A 25,841-nucleotide genomic window follows, 5' to 3' on the forward strand; every position below is an offset into this window, starting at 1 on the left:
ACTCTGTCTCTCTCAATAAATAAACATAAAAAAGAAAGCAGCAAAGTATTGGAGAGGGGGTTGACCCCCCCCCCCCCCAACGCACACATATGTACATTTGAAGCGGACCACACAGGTCGATCCGTTTTAAAGTGGGACCGACGTTAACCTGGAATGACTGAAGTAAGTGGGGACAATCCTGCAATTCCATAAGCTGATGTGACTCAGCAGGGGATACTACCACCCTGTGTCTGAAGTCAAGTAGGCAGAAGCAACAGCAGGTGTCTGGAGACAGCCTATGCTCACAGGTTAGCAGACAGGGAGCTTGGAAAGTCCATACACAGATTGATTACATCCCCTGCTTCGTGCCTGATTTGCTTCAGATTACAGGGAATCCCTGTTGCTGGGGAGTGATGGACCGTTAGGAAGCATAAGCCTCCTTGAAGGGAAACCTGAAGGCACATTCTCGCTCAGGGACTCTGAGCAAAAGGTCTCCCTCTTCTCTATGAGCTCCCGGCGCTACAACAGATCCCTGTGTGCCCAGACTGAACAGTGGAACCACAACGTTCGTTCTGACGCCCACGACCATGTGTGTTTCACTCCTCCGCTGTCACGGGACTTTCGGATCATTATAAAGGTCCCAGTGCTGGCATGGTTTTTTTTTTTTTTTTGAACCATCGCTTACTATCTCACCAAGCAGGACTTTCCCTTTTAGCCTGCAGTATATCTGCCATGCCGTAATCTGCAGACGCACTAATATGATGGAATTGATGGTTTCCCTTTACCATCAGCGTTGCAGGACTTTTTTTGAAAGAGTATCGTTATAGGCAAAAAGGTAGAGTTCGCTGGTTAGAATGAGAACCAGTGAAGGCAAAGGAAACTCTCCTGCCCTCAAAGGGCGTTAACTAAATCTGCTTTTATGTGCATCAGACAATACACCTATAGCAAGTACTGTATGCATCAGTGTTAGGTTTTTTCAGTACAGGATGCAGGCTTAGTATCCATCAGAGGCAATCTGCTGTTACTTACTCAGATAAACGTAGTGCCTATGGAGACAACAGAGGACAGGGCTACAGGTGTTCAGGAAGGCTACAAACACATTTTGTCCATTGAGCTAACAGTTTGGTTTTTGCAAACTGTAGTAATTGAGTGAGGCAACTCCGGGGCATTTGCCGTGAAGAATTCTATTTATTACTAAAGAACAAATTATTAATATTGGATGAGTGTTTCAACAGTGTGACTAATGTTTAAAATCGTTATTTTTTTTTTTTCAGACTTTTTCTGTGAGCTTCCAAAAGTAATGATGTTTGTAGTGACTATAAATCAAGCTTTGGAAGTCCAAAAAATAAAGACGGCCTTCCTTTGAGGAAAAAAAAATGCAGTTTTCTGGCCACAAGGGCATATAATACATTTCACTTACGTATTGGTATAGTTTATAGTCAGTCCCCTGTCTCTTCTGCAAAAGGTACTGTTAAGTAAACCAGGTTTTCTAAGTAGTTGTTCTAAATTTTCAGGCTTCTAAACTTGGCAATAGAATTTTATTTAAAGGCCCTAGGTATTAACTTTTTAAAAAAATGAGTGCTTTGACTTAAAACACACTGGGGGAAGCTGCAATGTAGTCCTGTATGTGATTTTTTAAATTTCTTAATATTTTTATTTTATTTTTGAGAGAGAGAGATGGAGGGTGAGCTCGGGGTAGGGGGGCAGAGAGACAGGGAGACACCGAATCCGAAGCAGGGTCCAGGGTCCGAGCTGTCAGCACAGAGCCTGATGCGGGGCTCGAACCCATGAACAGTGAGATCATGACCTGAGCCGAAGTCAGATGCTTAACGGACTGAGCCACCCAGGAGCCCCTGATTTTTTAGGTTAATACATGTAGTCTAACCATTGATTAAAGTTGCATCTTGGGGCGCCTGGGTGGCGCAGTCGGTTAAGCGTCCGACTTCAGCCAGGTCACGATCTGATTTCGAGCCCCACGTTGGGCTCTGGGTTGATGGCTCAGAGCCTGGAGCCTGTTTCCGATTCTGTGTCTCCCTCTCTCTCTGCCCCTCCCCCGTTCATGCTCTGTCTCTCTCTGTCCCAAAAATAAATAAACGTTGAAAAAAAAAAAAAAGTTGCATCTTTTCCTGGGCCCATGATGAGTTTGTGAACCATGAAGAAAATGAGACTAGAAGATGCCCGACCAGGTCAGATCAACAATAACTACAGTGGTTGCTGATGTTGCGATTATTGTTAAACTGTAATGAACAATTTGGATTTATCTCTTTGCTGTAAACTCTTATAGCTGAATTGCTTAAGTACAATTTATAGAATTTCAGTGCAGTTAATTTCTAATGGAAAATCTGAAACTTACATTGTAGATTTAAAAGGTACTGTACAGGGGCACCTGGGTGGCTCAGTGAGTTGAGTGTCTGACTTTGGTTCAGGTCATGATCTCACAGCTCATGGGTTCAAGCCCCACATCGGGCTCTGTGCTGACAGCTCGGACCCTGGAGCCTGTTTCAGATTCTGTGTCTCCCTTTCTCTCTGCCCCTCCCCTGCTCAACCCCTGTCTCTTTCTCTTTCTCAAAAATAAACATTAAAAAAAATTTTTTTTAAAGGTACTGTGCAACCATTATATTTGTAAATTATTTAGCACGTTTTTGTCACCTAGAATAGCGTGCCATACTACTCGAGGGGGCTATCTGGCAAGTAATACCAAGTTCCAGTGTTTGCTTCTTAGTATTGAACTACATTTGCAGTTCTGTCCTAGACACGTCGCACCAGTCGAATCCATTCGTGTGTCTTTTTGTTCACGTGCTCTGTACCACTGGTGAGTGCGCCTTGGTTACCTTACCTGCTGCCACAGAAAGTTCTTTTACATCCTGATGGCTATTGCCAAGGCTACACGAAAGAAAAGCTATATTTGTATGCAACCCTAACCCTTTGATGGCTAACCTAGGTTCCTGATTGCTGCGCCTTGTTCCATCTGTGTTCTTATGCTAATAAAGTATGTTTGGTGTTCTCCTTGTAAAACAACAAACGAGTCACATGTTGTCCCTTCTGCCACATTCTGTTCATCGGAATCCAGTCACTAAGTCCAGCACTTTTGAAGGAAGGAGTGCAAAGGATTTGTGAACATATTTTAAAACCATCAGTTCTGCCCTGACGCATGATCTGTATGGACTTATGCGAAGGTATCCTTAGAATAGAGTTCTAGAACTCAACGACTGGATCAAGTGATATATGCACTTTGAATCTTGATAATTCCTGTTTGTGGCAGAAACCGTTCATCGTCCTCCAATAGCCATTGTCTTTCTTTCTCTATTTAGCACTGGACCTCCAGAGTTTTAGCTGGCACAGCTCGAGAATGTACCTCCCAACCTCCATTGCTGCTACGTGGAGATGTGCGACGAAGTCCTGCCCAGTGAGAGGTATTGTGTGAAACTTCGGGTCGTGCCCTTAAATTAAAGGAAGCTATTGGCATACTTCCTTCCCTGTGCAGATCGTGGGGTGACACGTAGAAAGAACCCACCCCTGGATCCCCTCATGGAGCCGCCCTTCTTCGCAGGACTTCCTACCAGCCTAGACTTTTGTATGAGAGAGAAATGGAGTTACACTGCCCGCCTGCATGTCCCATCTCTGCCACTTGTCTGTGGCGACATGTACCTGAGTGCCTGCTAAGCGCCAGGCGCAGTTTCCCTCGAGAAACTGCTGTATCCAGAGCTTACCTGTGGAGGGCCAAGAGGGACAATAAGCCAGGCTGGGCTGCAGTCCCCTCACCTGGAGAGTGGGGACAACTCCCAGGGCCATTGCAAAGACTGAATGAAGTTACATGAGCATCGGATTGTGACCATAGCACCTGGAGGCAGCAAAGCCTCAGTACAGGCAGCTGTTATAACGAAGAAAAGCTATATAGGTCCCTGGGTGGCTCAGTCGGTTAAGCCTCCGACTCTTGATCTTGGCTCAGGTCATGATCTCACAGTTCGTGGGTTCAAGCCCCACGTTGTGCTGATGGCCATGGCTCAGAGCCTGGTTGGGATTCTGTCTCTCTTTTTCTCTGCCTCTCCCCCGCTTATGTGTTTTCTTTCTCTCAAAATAAATAAACAAACTTTAAAAAATAATTAAGAAAAGCTATAAAAGAAAGCCTCCAGCACCCCGCCCCCCCCCCCATTTCCTCTCTGTGCCCTTTTGTCCCCTCACTGGTAACTTACATAGACTTTAATACCCATCTCCTCGGGGTGGGGGGTTGGGGGGAACCTGCTTTCGTAAAAGATCTCATAAATTCTTTCTCACCGAGATAAGAATTGTTTAATGCACTTCTCCTGCTACACGTACACTCTAGTGGGGGACATACTGTGCTTGACTAGACCACAGACGTGAAAAGTCTAACTATGAAATTTTGGGCACCAGTGAAGCTAGGTGGGGGCGCTTGGCCCGCTAGGAGGGGCTTCGCTGATGCTGTCGAAATTGTAATTTTTAGGGAGCCGGCCCTGACCTCCTCTCCCCTCTCTTCTTTAATATCTTCTTCCCTCTCTGTACCTTTTTTTTTAAGGTTTATTAATTTTTCCAGAAACAGAGTGCGAGCAGGGGAGGGGCGGAGAGAGAAGGAGGGAGACACAGAATCGGAAGCAGGCTCCAGGCTCCGAGCTGGCAGCACAGAGCCCAACACGGGGCTCGAACCCACGAACCGTGAGATCATGACCTGAGCCGAAGTCAGACGCTCAACCGACTGAGCCACCCAGGCGCCCTGCTTTTCCCTCTCTTCTCTCTTCAGCTCCCTCTGTGTCTTTTCCTTGCCTAAACGGCCATCTGAGTCTCTGATGATTCAATGTGATTACGTTTCCACAGGCAGGTGTGTGTCTTGTTTAGTCACATTAAAAATAAATCACTTAGCCCCACACAGTCAATGCATCAATCTGTTGCTCTCCTCTGCTTTCCAGGAACGGGTTGCTCAAAAAGCAAATGACTCGTGGGTCACGTGAGTGGGGAAGGCCGAGGTGGAGTGACAGTGCCCTTCTAGTTCGCCCACCAGCCTCCCGCCGGAGCAGACAGGGAATCCGTCGTGCCCGCGACTATGCCCATCTCAGAGTGCACGCTGTGTTCTTGCGGCCCGTGACGGTGAGCTGTGGAAGAAATACCGCTTGGGGAGGTGGGGTGGGGCTCGGATTTACTGATGCTTCCTATGTGCCAGGCCCAGTACTTTCTTTTTCGTCTCTTCCCTTCTTCCATGGGGGAATCAGGATTCTGGTCGCGGGAGTCTGGGCACGTTGGTCTTTCAGGGCCTAGTTTCTTGAAACCAGAAACATTACATCTTTCTCTAATCATTCCTTCTGCTATGACGGAAGAGTCTGGGGGTTAGGCAGACCTAGCTCGCCACTGTGGGCACGTGGCTTAGCCTGTTTCTTCAGCTCTAAAATAGGGCCAGAAATCAGGATCGAACCAGATAATATATTTAAGACACCTTATAAATAGGCAGCTAAAAAAGGATGGTGTGTAATTCCTCCTTCATAACACAGGTGATATACTTCACCGTCTTAGAGGTTTGGTCATTTTTACAGGTTGGGGTGGCAGTGTTCCAGGAGGGGAGTGGGTGTGGGTGTGGGTGTGGGTGGGTGTTTCTTGATGAAAACAGTGTGGGGGAGAGAGACCAGAGTCTTTGTAGAAATCTCAGCACTTTAGAAAACCAGACCCCAGCCTCTATCAAATGCTGCCGGGGGGGGGGGGAGGGGGGGCGTATCAAAGACCGTCCTCCCCAAAGTCTTGCTCGGTGTGGCCTCCTTCCACGTCCCATGTGGGCTGGTCTGTGATTTGCTTTAAGCAATAAAATGTGGCAGAAGTGACGCAGAGGCAGTTCTGGGCCTAAGCCTTAAAAAGCCATGGAAGGTCACAATTTTGTGCTTTGGGGAGATCTGGAGCCAATGTGTAAGAAATTTAGTCTCTCTGGGCTGGGGAGACCATATAGAAAGAACACGTGGAGAAGGAGAAACCCTAAGAGAGAGGGAGAGACAGACGGACAGTGGGAGAAAGGCCCAGCCACTCCCGTGTGCCACGGAGCCCAGCCCTCCAGCCACGGCTCTGAGGCACCAGCCATGTGAGTGACCCAACCCAGATACTCTAGCCCAGTCCAGCCCCCACATGACTGCGGTCCCAGCCGACATCGTGGGCAGCGGAACTGCCAAGCAGATCCCAATCACCCCACAGTCTCACGAGAGACAATAAAACAGTTGTCTTAAGCCATTAAAATTCTGTGTATTATATACAGCAATAGATAAAGAAGCAGTTAGCGGGATCTTGGAGTTATCGCTATGTGACAAACCATGGACGCTCATTATGAGAGGTACACAGGCACCGACCGCCCTTGGGAGCTTGGTTTGGGCAAGGAGGTTGCACACGGGCAAGGATGAAGATTTGAGACTGTTATTAATCCACACTCAAGGGTGTGCTTAGAAGCGGGATGCACGGACTGTTGATGATGGCGTTGGGAGGGTGAGGCAGGAATACCTCCTAGAGAAAAGGAGTTTTGAGCTGGGTTTGAAGGAAAGAGCAGATGACCTGAGAAGATGTCTCAGAGAATGAAGGGTAAGGCATTGATAGCAGCATGGTGGGGAAATTAGGACCCTGGGGAGGAGGAGTTGAGAAACTTACAGTCTGGTGTTGGCTGGGTATAAAAAGAAGGGGGCTGGGGAGCCTGGGTGGCTCAGTTGGTTAAGTGTCCCACTTCGGCTCTGGTCATGATCTCGCAGTCTGTGAGTTTGAGCCCCGAGTTGGGCTCTGTGCTGACAGCTCAGAGCCTGGAGCCGGCTTCGGATTCTGTATGTCCCTCTCTCTCTGCCCCTCCCCTGTTCATGCTCTGTCTCTCTCTATCTCTCTCTCAAAAATAAATAAAAATTAAAAAAAAAAAAAAAGATAAGGGGGGCGGAAAGGGGATCTTGCCAAGCTAGGCCTGTGGGAGCCTCAGAAAAAGCTGGTTATTTCATGAGCTTTACTCCCATTTGGTAAAAATATAACTTGTGAACGGCAGCATCCTTCGCTGCGGAATTGCACATGCTCGCGCTTGCCACTGCAGTCTCTTGGGGACTCTTCAGCACCCCCTGGAGGAGGCTCAGGGGGGTGCACAGGTCTCCTCCCAGGATGGCATGTGGGGGCGGGAAGTGAAGCTGAGGGAGGGGGCTCCGTGTGGCTGAAGAGGAGGGGAAGACTTAAACCTGTGGAAGCAGCAGCCACCAGAGCAAATTGGTTGGTAATTAACAGGTTAATTAACAGGTAATTAACAGTTAATGGCTCACTTTAGGGCTAACGTGAGACTGGAGCCAGGGCAGGAAATGACTTTAAAATCCCTTCCTTCCCCTCTGTGTTTGGTGGGGTTTTGACCTCTCCTACCTGGGAAGATCTGGGTCATGTTTGCCTCCCCGACTCCGGCTCCGGGAGTCAGGGCCAGAAGGTGATGGCTAGCCCCAAGAAACGTCAACTCCTAAGAAAATGAGCGATTCTGCCCTTCCCTTGAGGAAACAGGGGCCCAAGTGCAAGTTGTAGGGAGAGGGGCACATGGTCCCTGCTCTAGGCACGAAAGGGCTGACAGGGTCAGGGGCCAGGCGGCTTACCCCGCCACGTCTTTCCAAATTGTAGGGTGGCACCTGAACTTGTGGGTCCACCCAGCTTACTCCATTGATAACTTCAGTATTCACTGTTATTAATTTTTATAGGCATGGAGTGAATCGGTTAGGAGCCTGCTTAGCTGTGAGGAATACAGCGCCCAACGAACCGTGCCCTGAGCGATAAAGACATTCCCCCAATCCACAAAGAACTACTGAGAGGTGACCCCATGCCAGGCACTGTTGTAGGAGCTGGGGAGAGAGCAGAGAAAAGCGAACTTCCTGTTCCGGAGCAAGAAGGTAGCTCCTGTGAGGGCAGGGGCTTGACTTTGCCTTGAATACCCCGGGCACCTTTCTCCTCCAGTCCCCCCTTGTATTGGCTTCTGCCTCGTGGTCAACAGGTGGCTTGGGATGTCCAGGAATCTCAGTGGAGACAGAGGTGACCAGCCATTCCTGTTCCCTCTACCAGAAGGGCACAAGCTTTCCCGGAACCCCCAGCAGATTCTTGCTTACCATCATCACTGGGGAGACCCTGGGGCAGCGCGCGGCTACCTCAGATTTTTCATGACTAGTTAATCTGGTTGTCATTTATCACCTGGGGTTGCCCAGAACAAAGTCGGGGTTTAGTCTGCAAAAGAAAAGGGGGAAAGAACATTGGAGTCAGGCTGTCTTGTTCCCCCCTGTGGCTCTTGGGGGTCGGCAGCCACCGACAAGGTAAACACTCTGTGGTCAAATCTTAAGTAAATAGAGAAACAAGTTAAAAGTGGCATTAGATACAACCCCAGAAGAAGCAAAAAGGCTTTACTCATTTACTGCTGTTTACTGAGCTCTTTGGCGAGCGCTCTTCAGGACTCGTGAAGGGGGATGAAAGGCTCCAGCCTCAGGGAATGTTCAGACCAGCTGGAGATGACAGGCACATGAAACAGCCTACGCCCCTGAGAGAATGAAAAGGCTTTGGTGGGATCTCAATGCACAAATATCGAACAGAGGTCCAGGTAAAGGCCATCATCGCATGAGGCACCCTCATGGCCCTCCCTGCGCACACCCCTCCTGGAGAACACATTCTGCTCACAGCTCTTAACGGGTAGTCCTGTGACACGCAGGTCCCTCTCCACCCCCAGCAGGCCCCTCCCCACCCCACGCAGGCCCCTCCCCATCCCACACAGGCCCCTCCCACCGCTGCCCACGGCTGTGGGGACCACGCATGGGCCTTGAGTCAAAGGCAGCGGATCCCCTGGCTGGCGGCAAGGAGGCGAGCCCAGCCACTCAGATACTTTCTCTCTCTCTCTTTCTCCCTCTCTCTCTCTCTCTCTCTCTCATCTAAAGTAAGGGACACAGAGACAACAGCCCCTGTGCAAGAGGTCCTGATACCAGATGGGTCCTGAAGGGAGCAGAGAGCTGAGGCCTCTCACTCCTGACTTGGGTCCATCCTCTCTGGTTCCATCCTGACCATCAACTTCCCTTTTACTAGGGCTGGTTTGAGTGGGTTTTGTGTCTCGCCTTGAATGCCATTGGTGTGGGAAGGCTTGGCCTCCACCCTTTACCCTTCACCCCTCACCCCTTCACCCACCTCTTACCTGCTTCCCAATCTATCCCCGCCTCCACCTTGCTCCGGGTTCTCTTCCCCCAACTGGTCTCCCTGCATTTGCTCTCCTGCCTCCATTTCATTTCCGCATGTGGACAGTGATCTTTCTAACATGACCCTGGCATGCCCTTGCTCTAAATCTTCGAGTGGCTCCTCACGGCTCGGCCTTGTGGACCCAGCTCCACTGCTGCACTCCTGCTCTGTCAGCTACCCCCCCCAACCCCTCCCCCCCCACCGCCCTCCACCACCCCGAGACACACAGTCCCACGGGGAAGCCTGTGCACGTACTTGGACCTGTATGCATGAATATCCACTTCCCTCCACCCCTGTTTCCCACTCCTCCTTCAAGACCAAGGCCTGGGTTCATCTCACCCCACCCTGACCTTGGTTCCCTCCTCTGGCCATCACAGCACTTTATGAGGACCTCCCCTGGTATCTGCTTCATTGTATTGGGACCACACTTGCTGTCCTTGTCACCTGGCACAAGGCCGGCATTCAACAAATGCTTCTAGAATGAATGAATGAATGAATGAATGAATGAATGAATGAATGATTTTCAAATGGTGAGCCAGCAGGCCTCAGATGATTTGATAGGGTTTTGTTGGGGGAAGAGGGCACGAGGAGGGGGTTTTCCTTCCTGGGAGATTAGCCTCAGTCTGGCCTGGGTGGACAGCCAGGTTCTTTTTTGTTTGTTTGTTTGTTTATTTATTTTTGAGAGGGAGAGAGAGAGATAGAGCACAAGTGAGGGAGGGACAGAGAGAGGGAGAGAGGATCCCAAGCAGGCTTTGCATTGTCAGCACAGAGCCCAAGGCAAGGCTCGAACTCACGAACTGTGAGATTAGGGCCCGAGCTGAAATCAAGAGTCGGACACTTAACTGACTGAGGCACCCAGGCGCCCCTTGCCAGGTTCTTTTTGAGGCCCTCTTGCCTCCTAAAGCCCACCCCATCTCCCTGCTCATCTGGGGACATGGGGACAGGCTATTTGAAACCGGCCTTCTTGTCCTCAACACTGAATTGAAACCCCCAGGAGAATTTTGCTGTGTTCGTCTTCTGGAGAAGAGGAGCACAGAGCCGAAGGGCAGAGGCTGCAAAGTGTGGCTCAGATTTGATAAACAGGCAGGAGGTTTCAGAAGCAATCAGGGGAGAAAAGAACATACATTATTCCTGGAATTCACAATGAACCGCTAATGAGCTAGAGGAGCTATGATCTGATCTTGTCCTGCCTCCTACAGCCCAGGACTGCTGGGTGTGGGACAGGACGCAGGGAGGGACGCTGTCTGCCGCATCAGCATCCACACGGCCTGTCCAGGGCACCCCCCAGGACGGGAGGGGTGGGGCGGTGGTGTTTGCTGACCCCTGGGAGCCTGGTGGCCCTCCCTGGGATGGGAGGGTGTTTATTAGCCCTCCAAAGGTGGCCGGTCATAAAGGACCTAAAGACAAGGACTACAGGTGCTTCCTGACAGCAGTGCCGGAAGAGTGTCCTCCCTAGAACCCAACAGTGCTGGCACCCTGTCCTTGGACCCCTAGCCTCCAGAACTGCAAGAAATAAATCATGTGGTTTATAAGCCCCCAGTCCATGCTGTTTTGTTACAGCAGCTCAAACAACCAACAGTTATTGAAATGTACTACATGCAGAGGACTGTTTTAAGCAGCTCTCACACATTACCTCATTTAATCCTTACCATTGTCCTATCTAATAGGTACCATTATTATTATTGTGCCCATTTTACAGATGAGGAAACCGAGAGCAGAGACCTTGACCCTTCTGTCCACTGTTGAACTCCAGCACCCAGAATGGTAGGAATTCAACACACTCGTCTGTTTAACGGCACCATGATGTGCTCTAATGGGGAGCTCGGGGGCCAACAACCTCCCGGATGATGGCCCAGTGGGACCTGGGAAACGGACTGAGGCTCTGATGCCATTCAAGAGGTCTGCCCCTGCCTCCTGCCCTCTTTTCATCCACGCTTATTTTTCAAGGCCACTTATATGCAGCACTTTCACAAAGAGAGAAATCAGATTTAGGTTTGGCTCCCGAGTAGATTATAATTACAATTTAAATCAGGGATAACCTATGCAGAAAAACCATGGCAAAGTAACAAAAATCACAAAGAGAAGCAAACAATGTGCTGTAACAATTTTCTCATTTGTTCATTCATTCATTCATTCATTCATTCATTTGTTCACTCACTCAAGGAGCATTCAGTGGGTTCAGCCGTGGGATGCAGAGATGAGAGTGACTTAGGTCCCGCTTCCTGTGGGAGGAGGCAGTGAAGGGTAGCAAAGGCCTGGGGCCAGCAGCTGAGGAGAGCGGGCTCCAGGCCAGAGGCCTGCCCCCCACATCTCTCTTCTCTCTGCTCTGAGGGGACCTTTCCCCAGAGCTGGTCCAGCCTAGAGTGCAGCCTAAAGGGTTCTGGTCTGCCGAGAAAAGCAAGTCAGTGGACCTTGTCCCAGGCCTTGGGGCTAGCTGACCCCTTTCTGTGTCCCTCTGTCCTCCCCCCTCCCTCTGTGATAGCTGGCAGAGGGCTCCAGGCTCCTGGCCTGGCTGCACACTCATGCACCTGCTCACTCACGCAGAGCCATCTACAGACAGCCCGGCCTCTTCCCCCATCTGCCCACGCAGCTTTGCGGGGTGATTGATGGGGCTGCTCTCGCTCTGGGTCCCAGAGAGCTCCTTTTGAATAATAACTTGGCAAAATTACTCTCTTTTTTTTGCTCTCCCTATTTCTGATTCATTTGTTCTTTCTAAGTCATTCATCTTTTTTGAGTCAGAGGAAGAATGAGGAAGAGGAGGAGGAGGAGTCACAGGTGCGAGGGGCCAGGAGCCCCGCCTCCTCCTGTCACCGACTGCACCCGAGACAACGGCACCTCTCCCGCTAGGATGTCTTTATTACACCTGACCTCTGCCCGTGGGAGAAAAGCCAGTGTGGGAGGTAAGGGAGGTGGGGGAGGGAGGGGCCTTTCTGGACTGCTGAAGCCCCACCTTGAAGGCAGCCACCTACTCTATTCACATGCAAGGTCTCCTGACACGCTTGCGGGAATGTTAGGGTTTTCTCACCCTCAAAGGGGAGCAGCAAAGAAGGTAGGAAGGAGAGATGGGGGTTCAAGTGGGTCCTGTCAGCTTACCAACACCTTCACTGGTCACCTGCCATGTGCCAAGCTCCAGAAAGACAGACGAACAGATTCTATTCCTGCCCCCAAGGGGTTCGCGGGCTAGTACACAGGTAAGCACAACACCTGCGGTACATGGTCTAGTGGAAGTAAGTCCCGTGCAAGCATATGGAGGAGACTATTTATTCTGTGACAAGAGGGACCAGCAAGGCAGTCTTCACAGATGGGCGGGTGATGAGCTCTTCCGGAGCCTCAGTCTAAAGGTGGGGGAGGATGCTCCAATGGGGGGAGGAAATAGCTTCTTTCTTTTACCAAAAAATGTGCCCTTTGCTCCTCTGCCACACAGAAACTCACTGCCTATTTCTCTTTATTTTGTTTTCTCCAGCAGGCTGCACGCACGCAACTGGGATGGTTCGAGTATGGCCCCAAATGTCCGCGGGCACGATCAGGGAGCCTGTTTGGGGCCATTTGCCGCATGGCTACGGTTGGGAGGCTGGAAGTTTCCTTGAGAGTCAAGTCTCCTTCCAGCCATCTCTGCCATTCAGCTTGAGTATTTTTCCCCCTGGGAAGGATTTCCCCATAAAATAAATGTCTCGTCTGAATTAATCTTATTTTTCAAAGGAGGGAGTCGTCATATTGTAAAGACAGATCATAAAAAGATGCATCAATCTGTCAGGAAGGCTGGTTACTATGAGTATTTGTTTAGCAGAAACAGTGTGCCCTATCCCCACCCCAGACATCTGGCCCGAGAGGCTGGGCTATTGCTGGGCCCAGCCCCATGCAGGCAACTTCTCCTGAGTGCCCCAGGCCTCCGCAGTCTTTGCGGACCACCCGCAGGCCCGGAAGGGGCCTGGCGAGGGTGCCCAGGTTAGCATATTGTGGCAGCCTAACTTTTCAGAAGAGGCCTGGAGCGCCCCCCACTGGAGGGGCCAGTCCCACTGCCCAGACATGTCCCAGACACTTTCATTCGGGAGCTAATGGTCTTTGGGATCTTAACGATACTCCAGACAATCTCTCCATTTTGTTTACACTTGGAAAAAAAAAAAAAAATTATATAGGCCTTAACCTCAGGTCATAGATTAAAAAGTAAACCGGTTAGGGGCACTTGGGTGGCTCTGTTGGTTAAGCATCCGACTTCAGTTCAGGTCATGATCTCACAGTGAGTTCAAGCCCCGCATGGGGCTCTCTGCTGTCAGCACAGAGCCCTCTTCAGATCCTATGTCCCCCTCTCTCTGCCCCTCCTTCACTTGCGTTCTGTCTCTGTCTCTCAAAAATAAACATAGAAGGGGCGCCTGGGTGGCTCAGTCGGTTGAGCAGCCGACTTCGGCTCAGGTCATGATCTCACAGTCCGTGAGTTCGAGCCCTGCGTCGGGCTCTGTGCTGACCGCTCAGAGCCTGGAGCCTGTTTCAGATTCTGTGTCTCCCTCTCTCTGACCCTCCCCTGTTCATGCTCTGTGTCTCCCTGTCTCAAAAATAAATAAAACGTTAAAAAAAATAAAAAAAAATAAAACCTACAGACATTTATCATAGAAACTTCAAACTTTATGGATGGTAAAAGTTTTTTTTTTTTTTTTAATTTTTTTTTTCAACGTTTATTTATTTTTGGGACAGAGAGAGACAGAGCATGAACGGGGGAGGGGCAGAGAGAGAGGGAGACACAGAATCGGAAACAGGCTCCAGGCTCTGAGCCATCAGCCCAGAGCCCGACGCGGGGCTCGAACTCACGGACCGCGAGATCGTGACCTGGCTGAAGTCGGACGCTTAACCGACTGCGCCACCCAGGCGCCCCGGTAAAAGTTTTTTAAAAAAGATAAAACGTAAAAAAAAAAAAGATAAAAAGTAAAAAAAAAAAAGATAAAAAGTAAAAAAAATCATAAAAAAAAGAAAATCCTTCCTGTTCCTCATTCCTACTCCCCAAAGCAGATACAAATACATATATATATGTATATATGTACATATATGCACATATATATGTGCATCTTTTAAAGAAATATATTTTATGTATACACCAGTATTTAAAAATATTCACATTTGGGGCGCCTGGGTGGCGCAGTCGGTTAAGCGTCCGACTTCAACCAGGTCACGATCTCGCGGTCCGTGAGTTCGTGCCCCGCGTCCGGCTCTGGGCTGATGGCTCAGAGCCTGGAGCCTGTTTCCGATTCTGTGTCTCCCTCTCTCTCTCTCTCTGCCCCTCCCCCGTTCATGCTCTGTCTCTCTCTGTCCCAAAAATAAATAAAAACGTTGAAAAAAAAATTAAAAAAAAATAAATAAAAATATTCACATTCATTCTGGGGTGCCTAGGTGGCTCAGGCAGCTGAGCGTCTGACTCTTGATTTCGGCTCAGGTCAAAATCATGACCCCAGGGTCATGGGCTTAGCCCCATGTCGGGCTCAGCGCTGAGTCTGAAGCCTGCTTGAGATTCTCTCTCTCCCTCTGCCCTTCTCCCCTGCTCCAGCTCTCTCTCTCTCAAAATAATTTTTAAAAATATATTCATCCTTACTGCGTCCATTTTATAGACGAGGAAGTGACAGCTCAGAGAGGTCACAGGGCTTATCCAAGGTCACACAGCCGACTGGGACAGAGGCAAATGTGGAAACCAATGTCCTGACTGTGGCGGGCAGAGGCCCTTTCACTGCACGTCTCCAAGGTGTTTGCCCAGAGCCAGTCTCTCCTCGTGTCTCTAATCCCTCCCTAATCTTGACTTTGTGTGCAAGGCTGGTGACACCTCTCAATATTGCCCGTGTCACCGTCCCCTCCCGTGAGCGCCTGTTGGCTCTCGGTGTATTAATAGACTGCACTTGTGCCTCTCATCCGGGTGGGCCTGTCTAATCGCTTCACGAACGCCTGCCGTCTCTGTCAGAGCTGTCCTCAGTGCAGAGTGGCCTCGTGGAGCCTGACAAAGTGATTCATTCAGCGGGCTTTTGTTTCCCAGACTACAAATGACAGTTATATGCAGAGGACCCTTCTTCCCAAGGATAATTCCAGTTCAGTAAGCCCTTGGCCTTGTGGGAGCTGACATGCAGGGTAGGCCTTTTGCCCCTCCCTCTGTGCTAGATTCTGGGGCCACAGGCCTGACCTTGGGGAGCTCACAGGTTGAGGGAGGAGGACAGCACATACCTATATATAATCCGCCCTTTACCGCAGTTCGCCTGTGTTCCCTCTGTTCTCTTTGTGTGTGTCTGCCTTAGCCCTCTGAGACCCAGATGTGTCTATGGAGAACAGTCAGCCAGCCATATGGACACATTCATTTCTTGTTGATAGCAGGATGGCCCCCATCTGGACGTCCGGCAACATCCAGATGGACACGCTACCCATCCATCCTGCCACCTACAGTGATAGAAGGTGGCAGAGCCTCAGGGCCTACAGGTTCTCTCCACTTACAGATGGAAAAGTGGGAAGCCCAGAACCTGGACAGCAAGGACCAGGAAGGGAGCGCTACGTGGGGGGTGTGGCAGGGGAAGGAGGGTCTGTGTACGCATTCGAGTGTTGGGGTTAGGTGCTGGCAGCTAGAGGAACTCTGATCCTGAAACTGAATTCTCCTGACTTCACAGAACTGCCCAAGTCTGGGTCTGAAGACTGGAGCCCGAGCTTCGGGGTGGGGCGCGGTCTCCCCCGGCCTTTGATTCACTGCCACTCCGGAACCGGTCTCCTTCCCAGCAAACAAAACCTCCGCGATCTCTGATTCTGCAGCGCCCTCCAGTGGGTAACGGGAGTATGTCTGCAGAGAAAGTCTTAGAGGACTCCACGTGGTAGGTCATTACTGGATTTTAGAATCTATATTCAAGTTCCTTACTGGATTTTAGAATCTATATGCAAGTTCTTCCACCTGCTCCCCACCCTCCGCGTGAGAGAAAATTCTAAAAGGACAGTTGGCTGTTTGTATGGAGGAGTGGAGAAGGGAAAGTCCCATGCTAAACAGACTCTGCTCTGCCAATTTTCCAAATGACTTTGGTCCATTCTTATTGCATCCCCCAGCCCTAAGTCAGGACACCCTCTTAGTTAACTTCTAACTCCAGATAGTACCTGTTTCCCCCCAAGCTTTCGCAAGTTTGATGAAACTTGGGGGGGAAACCCTAAACCAGCAGGGGGAAATGGGTTCCAAGACTGTGCGACCTCAGTGAAATAACACAACTCCTCCAGATCCGAGTTTCTCCGTGTGAGCTGCGTGTGTACCCCAAGCGTGTTGGAAATTAAACCTGGCCACATGTGGAGGGGCCCCCAACACCAGGTCTCCCAGCTGTGCGGGCTCCCAGCCAGAGAGGGGCTCAGTGAGGCTCCCCTCCTCCCCACCTTCCCTCCCAATGCGGTTGCCTTCCTTCCCTGCAGGTGCTTGGTCCCTCCTCCTCTCCTCCTCTTCCTCTTGTGCCTCCTGCCTCCTGCTTCCGGGGTCATGCCCCTCACCTCCTGTCTGCCTCAGTCCGGAGCATACTGCCCTCTCCCCCAGTGGGCCCTTCAACTCCTTCAGCCACCATCCCCTTCTCTCGTGGTTGCTTTGCGAAGAGAACTTTTCCCACCTGCTTTGTTTCCTTGTCACCCATGTGATGCCTCCATCGTCCTCTCCGCTCAGCTGCTGCACACCCCCCCCCCGCCCTCACCTGTGTCCCAGCTCCCTCCCTGGATGCCCAGACCTTTTATAAGGGGTGTCATCGTCACGGGTGTCACCCAGCTCCTTTACCTGTTCTCCCTCGGGGTCTTCTGACCCACACGAAAGAAAAGCACTTTCCATGGGAACGTGCCGGACCCCTGGAAGGCAGCTTTGGGGAGGAGGGTTTTAGGCTCTCATGGAAGAGAGAGAACTAGAAGGGCAGGCCACAACACGGAGGACTCCCAGGAACTGTGGGGTTCACAGGGGCTTGCTGTGCGTGGCAGGCGGAAAACAGCTCAGATCCGAGGAGGTGAGGCCAGCCCACCCTCCCTTGCCCTCAGCCCAGGGCCTCCCTTCCACAAAGTGTCTTCTAGGAGAACTTTGGCATTTGCTGTTTCTGCCAGGTACTCTGGCCACACAGTGACAGAAGGGGCCACGAGAAGATGCCGAGATAAAGAGACGGGCAGGGAGGGAAGACACGTGTCCTGAGTACGGACGGTACGGATGGTGATGTCTCCTCTTACTCTCACAACAACTGTGACCGGGGGCGCCATTTTTCAGATGAAGAATCCGACTCAGAGGGGTTCCCAGGGCTACACCACTGGGCCATGTCTGAACTGAGCTTCTGGGAGCCACCTACCCAGTGTCCAGGCACACAGCCTTGCCATGTCCCCTGCCCCCCCCCCCCCAGACTGTCACCTTCCTATTTCTCTAATGACTCCATGCATGGAGAGAAGGGAGAAACTGACATGTGGAACAAGGGAGGGGCACGGAGGGACACACACAGGGGAGAGGTAGAGAGAGGCAGGGAGAGAAAGGCAGGGGATGGCAAAGGGACACAGATGGGGAGACAGTGACCTAGAGAGAAGTGGAAATAAGCTGCTTATCTCTTCCTAAGGGAATGAATGGATTTGTAATAAAATATGCCTTTCAGGTCTCATCCCCAGAACTTCGCAGTCAGAATTTCTGGGAGTGGGGCCCAGGAGTCTGCGTGGAAAGAAAGCTCCTCTGAGCAGCAAAGCGTGCTTTGAAGCGCATCCGAAAGACAAGATGCATTGATGGGTGGAGACAGAACGGGGCAGACGGATAATATGCAGTAAAGCAAATACAGCGGCATGTTAACGGAGGAATCCAGCAAGTGGGTAACCCCATTCACTGTACGATCCGTTTAGCTGTCTGATGTTTGAAAATTTTCATAAGAAAATGTTGGGATACAATCCTGAATGACTGTGCGGATTAGGCAGGTCTGGGACCACTGTTGTAGGGGAAGGCTTCCTCCGAGGACTTTGGGAGGAGCAGTCGCCTGGCAAGCGCCCGCTGCACCCCACTCCGCAGCGCCTTGGGTCTGATCAGTTTCTCAGCAATCCCAGAATGCACAGCGGCGCCCGCGCAGGCCACTGCCCAGTCCCCTGGGTCCTGAAGGAAGTCCATCTGCCCCTGGGCCCTCCTGTGCCGGGTGTGGAGCAGGACTAGGCAGGCCCTCTGAGGCTGGCCCCTGTGGGGCACAGAAGCAATGTGATCAAATCGGCTGGCGGGGTGGGTTTGGCAGAGGTGAGGCTAGAAGTTCTCTTGGAAGAATCTGAAGCTGAAGTGCTCACAATGGCCCTTGAGCACCTTGGCCAGAGCTGGGGAGCCACAGAAGAAGACCTGCACCTTGCCCTTCTTCTCAGCAGCCACTTTCTGGAACACCTGGAGCCCACAGGGGGTTAGGAGAGAGGGAGGGGGAGTAGGCCTGTGGACCTGCTCAGGTACCCACCCACCTGGTGCTGACAACATAATGGTGAGGCGGGATGGCCTTCTGTCCCCACGAGGAAATCCAAGGCACAGCCACGTGGCTTCAGAGCAGAGTCCAACGTGCAGCCATTAATTTGGGGGCCATTTGCTCACCCCCCAGCCTGACCCAGACCCCAGGAAGGGGCTGGGCCGGAACGACCCAGTTCTTCCACTCCCAGAGCGTGCCTGCGGGGAGACTGCAGGGCTGGAGGACAACCCCAGAGCATGCTGAACCCCGACTGCTCAGACCTCACACTAGTCCTCCCCTGGTCACATGCCTCCATTGAAATGTCTCTTTCCTAAAGTCCAGCTTTTCCCCCAGTGAGGACCCTTCCCCACCCCACATTCTGCTTAAGGAGGCCACTGCTGAAAGTCCTCTTTGGTGGCCAAGCACCGGCAGCGTCCTGCTCCCTCACTGGGGACAATTGCCTCCAGCACTTTGAAAAGCAGTCCCTTCTGGCACCTCATGCAAACTCTGCACCTGATTGGGAAGTACTCAGCAAGAAAAATGATCTGAAAACCAATCTGAGAAATCAAATAGAAAGATCATAAATTTCTGTGCCTTTGGGTCTCAGTCTTTTCCATTTGTACCAGAAACAATAAGACATGGTGCTACTTCCCCAAGACCCTTCCTTGTCTTCTCAGGCCTTCTGAGCCTCCCTTCATAGGGAGTTAGGGCTGGGGGAGGCCTAGGAGGTCATATAGGCTAACGTCTCTGAACAGATGAGGTAAGTGAGGCCAATAATATGACGAGGTAAGCTAGTGATGGCACCAGAACGTAGGTCCCCTGCCTTCCTTTCTGGCTCTGGGATCCCGGTTGGACTCTGAATGCTGGCCTCATGCTTGGTCCCTAGCTTCCCGGCCCTAATCTCCCAGCCACTGTCTTAGGCTCTCAGCCCCACTGGGCCCTGCAGGCTGTGGGGCCCTCGCTGGCCTTTACCTTCCTCCAGTCAGGCCGCCCAGGCTGGGTGCGTGTCTGGAGGCCCGTGATGGAGTCCTTCTTCTCCTTCTTGGCCAGGAGGTCAAGGGCCATCTGCAGGCCAATGGCCTTCATGTCATTCTTGCCCAGTGCAGAGGTCATGTACATATGCAGCTCCAGGAAGGGGCCTGTGTGGCGGGGGGAGAAGGTGGCACTGAGGAGCTCGCGCCCGTGATGAGGACAGGGTAGGACGCCAGCCCCTAGTCCTGGGGCTTGGATAGAGACCAAGAGTGCTCTGAACTCAACCTTCAGCCCACTGCGCTCGCCCATGACCTTGGAGGTCATGGGACCAGCGCTTTAGAAAGGAAAGGTGGTCCACTGCTGGAGTGGAGCCTACTCTGTGCATGGCATACACGAGTGACTGTCCGTCCACTCTCTGATGTGCGCCCCACAGCCACCCCAGGAGTAGATGGGGAAATGAATCCCAGGACAGCACAGCACAGCAGTCCTTGGGCTCTGAGCTCATGCCCTTTCCTGCCTCCTGGTGTCTGCTCAGTCTGCTTGGGGACACAGGCCAGGCACACCTGGAAATGTAACTGAGAACAAAAGGTCAAGGGTTATATGAGTGGCAAATGCTACTGGTCTACAGGAAATGGATGGGGCAGACTGAGCCGCTTCCTGAGAGGGTTGGGCCGGCGGGGGGGGGGGGGGGGGAGGGGGGTTGCTGGGATAGGTCTTGAGAGAGGACCAAGATTCCAAGGTGGGGGGAGGGGATGAATAGAGGGCATCCTAAGAAGGGGGACCAGGTGAGCCGAGGATGAGAGGCCCGAACAGATGTGGTGTTTGTGGGGCATGATGTGACTGCCTGCCTGGAACACAGGATCCTTGAATGGGAGCAAACGCGAAATGGGACTGGACACCCACTGAGACCAGAACGTGAAGGGCCTTGAATTCCCAGCCAGCAAAAGGGGGAAGGGAGTGGGTGTTGGAGCAGGGCATGATGGGATGAGAACAGCACCCCAGAAAGGGGAGCCAGAGGACAGGAGGGACAGGGCAGAGTTTGGCCTGGACCTGCCTGGACACTGGTGAGTGCCCACAGCTCAGTGCCTGCAACAGGACAGGTTTGCTGAGACACCGATCCCTTGAGCTCTCAGGGCAACTGGAGCTCCCTGGTGGGCACTTCTGGGCTCAAGCACCTTCCTCCGTTTCCCCCGACATGGCGTACAAATGTTCTCATTTCCCAAGAGTGCCACGATGGGGAAAAGGCTGGTGAATGATGCCTTCCACCTGTGCGTTAGTCCAAGCTAATGACAGGCCCCGATTTAGGACGCTGGGTCCACAAGCTGATGATCACTTCATCCTTCTCTCCCAAGACTAAAGGATTCATGCCATGCCAGCTGGCTCTCTACTGTCTTGCGAGATATACCATTAGCCTGCTTTTCCTTTGGCTCAAGGTCTCAGTCACTGTTAAAATGCAAATGGCCCTAGGAGAGATTCCACATTTTATTTCACATATCACTCCAGTTGAGTAGGGCTGGGTGGTGTGGGAGGGAAGAAGATGTACCATAGGGGACGCTCATCTGAGAGAGCCCCAACCCTTCTTCCCCCCTCCCTGAGACTCCCCATCCCCCTGCGAGGGGTAAGGGGGAGCGACACCATGGTGGGAGGGAGAAGAAGGGGCTCTGGAGAATGACCTGACATGGTTTTCATCCTCTCCAAACAGTCGTGTGGGAGACAGTCCATTTCTGGGACACTCTCTTAAGGAAAGACTGGAACTATGTGCACATACATATTAATTGCAGCTTTATATATATATATATACACACACACACACACACACACACATATACACATACATACATATATATATATATATACATATATATACATATATACATATGTATATACATGTATATATATACATATATATGTATATATACATATATATGTATATATATGTATATATACATATACATATGTACATATATACATATGTATATACATATATATGTATATATGTACATATATATGTATATATACATGTATATACATATATACATATGTACATATATATACACATATACATATGTACATATGTATACATATGTACATATATATACATATATATGTACATATACATACATGTGTACATATACATATATACATATATATGTATATATGCATATATGTATACATATATGTATGTGTATATATATACACACACATATACATATATATATATATATATATGGAGCATCAGGAATAAATATAGTGTCTAGTAGCCGAAGCATGGCAAACCGTTAACTGGATCATTCATTATACAGCCATTAAATGCTGCTACTGTTAGTGGTGACGCTGAGGCTTTTCTTTCCAGGAGGTAACTTTACTCGTGCCGGCACAGCTCACTTGGGTTTGTACCTGAGCCCCGAACGCCACGGGGCGTGGTTTTTTATGTACTTGCTACTTCTTTGTCTCCCGTATCTGGTAAGGTACAAACGCGCAGTCTGATTAAGTGGTCTCAGGTTACAAGGTCATGAGGGATGTCACGTATGCACATAGCCAGCTTGGCCCGAGTTTCCCTTTTTTACCTTCCCAGCAGCCCTATGGGGTAGGCGCTAGTTGTATCCATGTTTTTTTTTGTTTTTTGTTTTTCACATGAGAAACGTAAGCAAGGCAATACCATGGTCAGGTTTCTACCGCGATTACAGGATAGAATAAAAATTAAACCCAAACAGAATGTTCGAAGCCGAAGCTACAGAAACTGAACACGATGAACCACAAATTCTTGGACTCAAACCTTGGTAAATAATTAAAGACGAAATCAGAAGTCGCGGGCTTCAGCTGCCGTTAATGAGAAGCCTTGGAAGAAATGTGAGGTAATAAAGTTGTTGACTCAAGGGGCTTCGAGAACGCAAAGCACCAGGTTGGCTGTTACCCTTTGTTTATACAGATTACGAAGAAGCAAACGGCAAATATTTATATACCAGTAACCAGGAAACTTAAATGAAATCTAAACTTTCCCCCTAGCTCGTCATCATAAAAGTGAGTTTCTAATGAATTAATATACATAAAAGCATTTAGAGCAAAGTCGAGGCTCTATAAATATTTGCTATAATTGTTATTTACAAGAAAGAGCGAAGAGCTTTACTGTAACATTCTGAAGTTTGCCGATTCCATGGCAAACACTGTTGGCTTGTGCTTTATGGCTTTGAATATTTGTTGTAGTAAGCTTTGTCTGTTTAAACATTTCTTATAGAAAACTGCATCTGAGTACTTGAACTTATAAACTGGTTTTCATAGGAATTTGAATTCGCTCATGGCAGCTTTAGGATAATTAAACAGCCAAATAAAATCTGGTTCCACTGACCTCAACCAGTGTAAGAAAAACCTGCCAGTTCTCTAAAGTTAGAAACATATCTAAAGGTATTCCTCCTCATGTTAGTTATTCCATAAGGAAAACGAAACCGTCAGGCTTTGCACTGACAGTGCGGAGCCTGCTTGGGATTCTCTTTCTCTCCCTCTCTCTCTGCCCCTACCCCGTTCATGCTCTCTCTTTCTCAAAATAAACAAACAAACATACAAATATACATCTTTAAGAAATGTAAGAAAATATATTAGGGGGTCCTTTTTAAATTTTTCTAAATATATTTTTTTAATGTTTATTTTTGAGAGAGAGAGACAGATAGACAGAATGCGAGTGGGGGAGGGGCAGGAAGAGGGAGACACAGAATCTGAAGCAGGCTCCAGGCTCTGAGCTTGAACCCCTGAACCATGAGATCATGACCTGAGCCAAAGTCGGACGCTTAAGGACTGAGACACCCAGGCGCCCCAGGAGGTCCTTTTTTAAAAGACCGTTTGCATAGCCTGATGGGATTATGAATACATTTTTCTCCTCTTTTTTTGGTTTCACAAATGTTACATTTTAGTCGGGGGGGGGGGGGAGTCATCCTCCCCCATTCTCCCCCATTTTGCATAGAAATGGAATAATCTAGACACCCTCTTAAAAAGACCCTGAGCCTGAACCGCCACCCTGCTGCCACGCTCCTCAGCCCCGTCCTTCTCCTACCCTCTTGTGTCTCCTCGGCCTGCTCCAGCTCCAGTTTGGTCAGCAGGCTCACAAACCACTCGAAAGACCGCTGGTCTCGATTGATCCAGATGAAGTCCACCTAGGGGGAGGGGCCCTTCTGCTCAGAGCTGGTGCTGCCTTGCTCACAGCACGCTCACACCTGTGGTCCCCACCGCGGGATGACCACCTGGGGGTCAGCAGGGCACACATTATCACCCCCATTTAATGGAGGGGGAAACTGAGGCTTGCAGAGATAGGAACCTTGCCCAGGTCACAGGGCAGCGTGGGATCAGGACCCAGGTTCCTGACTGCCAGCTCGGGGTTTTCTGTAATGATCTATTTGTTAACAGCAAGCAGGGTTCTGAAATAGGAAGCTTAGGAAGAAGCCAACAGAACATTAGTTAATTATTTTTTAGAAACTCTTTTCAGTGGTCTATAGAAAATAATGAATTTTCAAAAGGCAAACGTTTTCATTTTTAAAACCACCACCAGGCAATGGTAAACACATCACGGCTGTAACTGGATCCCAGGTGCCTGACTCTCGGGCTCCCAGGTCTTTAGTGGGATTCCATCTTCAGGGCCCGCAATGCCTCTCAGAAGTGACAGGGGAAGGCCTGGACGCTCGGGAGGCACCATAGGGACCAGTGGATCCAAGCCGGGGAGAGAGCCATCTGTCCCTTCCCCTCATCTGCAGCAGAGAGCCCACTGTGCTTCAGGGAGGTTTCCAGGAGACAGGGCCCAGGAGCCTGCCTGGAGGAGGTGGCGCTCACCTTGTGGAGCTTCATGTCCTCATCCTGGACGTCGTCCATCCAGGAGTGCTGGCAGCTGGGGCAGATGTGCTTCCTCTTCTGGTGCCTGGGGGGAGGTGATGAGGGATTTTGAATTTGGGGTGAGTATGAGACTTCTCAGGACCCCAAAGAACAGTGCAGGGGGCAGGGGAAAAGGGTGGGGTGGCAGGGCCCAGCCTGTGAGGAAGCAGAGGGATGAGAGCCAAAAGAGAGAGGGAAGGGGAGCAGGGGAGGAAAGAGAGAAAAGGGTGAAAGGAGAGGAGGGAAGCGCAAGGGGGAGGGAAGAGAGGAGAGAGGAGAGTGTCTCTGGACTCTGTCCCGGGATGCAGCCCACCCGCCCACCTGTACATGATGCTCTGCAGGATGGAAGCGAAGGGGGTGATGCCGATGCCTGCTCCGATGAGCACCGCATGCTCAGAGGCAAAGATCCTGCGGGTGGGGGTTCCGTAAGGGCCGTCGATGTAGCACTGTGAACAAACAGGAGGGCATTCGAGGGGAGGGCTGGAGGCATGGGGGAGAGCTGAACCCCAAGGCTTCAGCATCTCCCTTTTATATGCAGGCAGTCACCTCCTGGGCTGGAGCCCAGATCTAAGTGGCTCCCACTGCACTGCCTGGAGCCCAAAGGAATATTGGGAGAGCCCAATTGGGAGGCACTGAGAGAGCCCTGGAATATTAGAAGGCAGAACTGGTGAGAGTGGGACCCAGCCAGCATCCCTGTGTGCACCTGCAAGGGGACGGGTTCGATCCCCTTCTCTGGATACCAGGAAGTCAGGCCCTGGGGACTTGAGGGACTGGGGTACCCGGGGCCACGGCAAGCCCTCCCTGCAGGCAGAGGCTTCATATTCTCTGGTTGCGGCAGGGATTCTCAGTCATGTCCACCTGCTGGAGCCTCCTACCTTGATGTTGCAGAACAGATGGTTCTCAGAGGACATCTCGGAGACCTGTGATGAGCAGAGAGTTGTGGGTCTCTGGGAGTGGAGGGGTCAGGCAATCCTCAGAGGCATCCTGGCCTCTGCCAGTCTGGGCACCTTCACAAAAGGGGAATTGCTTTTTCTGCCCCAAGCATGGCAGGGAGCATGGAGTGTGCCGGTAAACCGGCTCTTCAGGAAAAGAAAACAACAACACGCTCCTGACTGGTAGCGTCTGGAGATTTCTGGTAGAAACACTGCCATCACGGCGGCCACCATAATGACTGTGTCTAAGAACCATCTCTCAAAGCTGCTGAAAATCTAACAGTTGGCTCTTGTGATCCAATACAAATCAGCTCCAGTGGGTGACTGGAGAACACTCCCTCCCCCTATCTCCAGCCACTACTATACCTTTCACGTCTCCAAACACACCCCCTGGCCTTGACCATTCTTTTCCCTCAGCTGAGAACAACACCCTTTCCTCTTCCCCAGCTGGCAAATTCCTATGCATCTTCCAGAGTCCAGCTCATCTAAAGTAGCTGCTCCTTCTTGA

At 50.7% G+C, this 25,841-nt stretch overlaps 1 protein-coding gene, 1 long non-coding RNA gene and 1 pseudogene across 8 annotated transcripts in view; 2 read left to right on the forward strand and 1 right to left on the reverse strand.

Annotated features, from left to right (window-relative positions):
• The window catches only part of NOX5 (NADPH oxidase 5), a 71,364-nt gene that overhangs the window by 18,272 nt on the left and 27,251 nt on the right, over window positions 1-25,841 (reverse strand). For 2 of the 3 annotated variants that reach the window (XM_045449282.1, XM_045449281.1), the window contains 6 exons: window positions 25,277-25,321; window positions 24,723-24,847; window positions 24,363-24,447; window positions 23,593-23,692; window positions 19,548-19,714; window positions 17,729-18,523 (listed from right to left, as the gene is read on the reverse strand). In XM_045449282.1, the coding sequence (XP_045305238.1) occupies window positions 18,392-18,523; window positions 19,548-19,714; window positions 23,593-23,692; window positions 24,363-24,447; window positions 24,723-24,847; window positions 25,277-25,321 (654 nt within the window). In that variant the 3' untranslated portion in view covers window positions 17,729-18,391. Of the gene's footprint in view, window positions 1-8,066; window positions 8,182-17,728; window positions 18,524-19,547; window positions 19,715-23,592; window positions 23,693-24,362; window positions 24,448-24,722; window positions 24,848-25,276; window positions 25,322-25,841 lie in introns of those variants that run through there. The other variant, XR_006704574.1, reaches the window with a different exon arrangement.
• On the forward strand, window positions 31-888 carry LOC123583623 (annotated as a pseudogene).
• On the forward strand, window positions 2,534-12,860 carry LOC123582807. Of its 5 annotated transcripts, none has more exons than XR_006704577.1 (3): window positions 2,534-3,392; window positions 4,902-5,079; window positions 10,871-12,860. It is a non-coding gene; the product is annotated as an uncharacterized LOC123582807 (long non-coding RNA). The 5 variants fall into 5 exon arrangements; XR_006704576.1 differs by lacking the exon at window positions 2,534-3,392 and having other exon boundaries at window positions 4,691-5,079; window positions 10,871-10,935; window positions 11,911-12,860; XR_006704579.1 differs by lacking the exons at window positions 2,534-3,392; window positions 4,902-5,079 and adding an exon at window positions 8,201-8,548 and having other exon boundaries at window positions 10,871-10,935; window positions 11,911-12,860.

The sequence above is a fragment of the Leopardus geoffroyi genome, chromosome B3, assembly GCF_018350155.1.
Source record: "Leopardus geoffroyi isolate Oge1 chromosome B3, O.geoffroyi_Oge1_pat1.0, whole genome shotgun sequence".
Lineage (NCBI taxonomy): Eukaryota > Metazoa > Chordata > Mammalia > Carnivora > Felidae > Leopardus > Leopardus geoffroyi.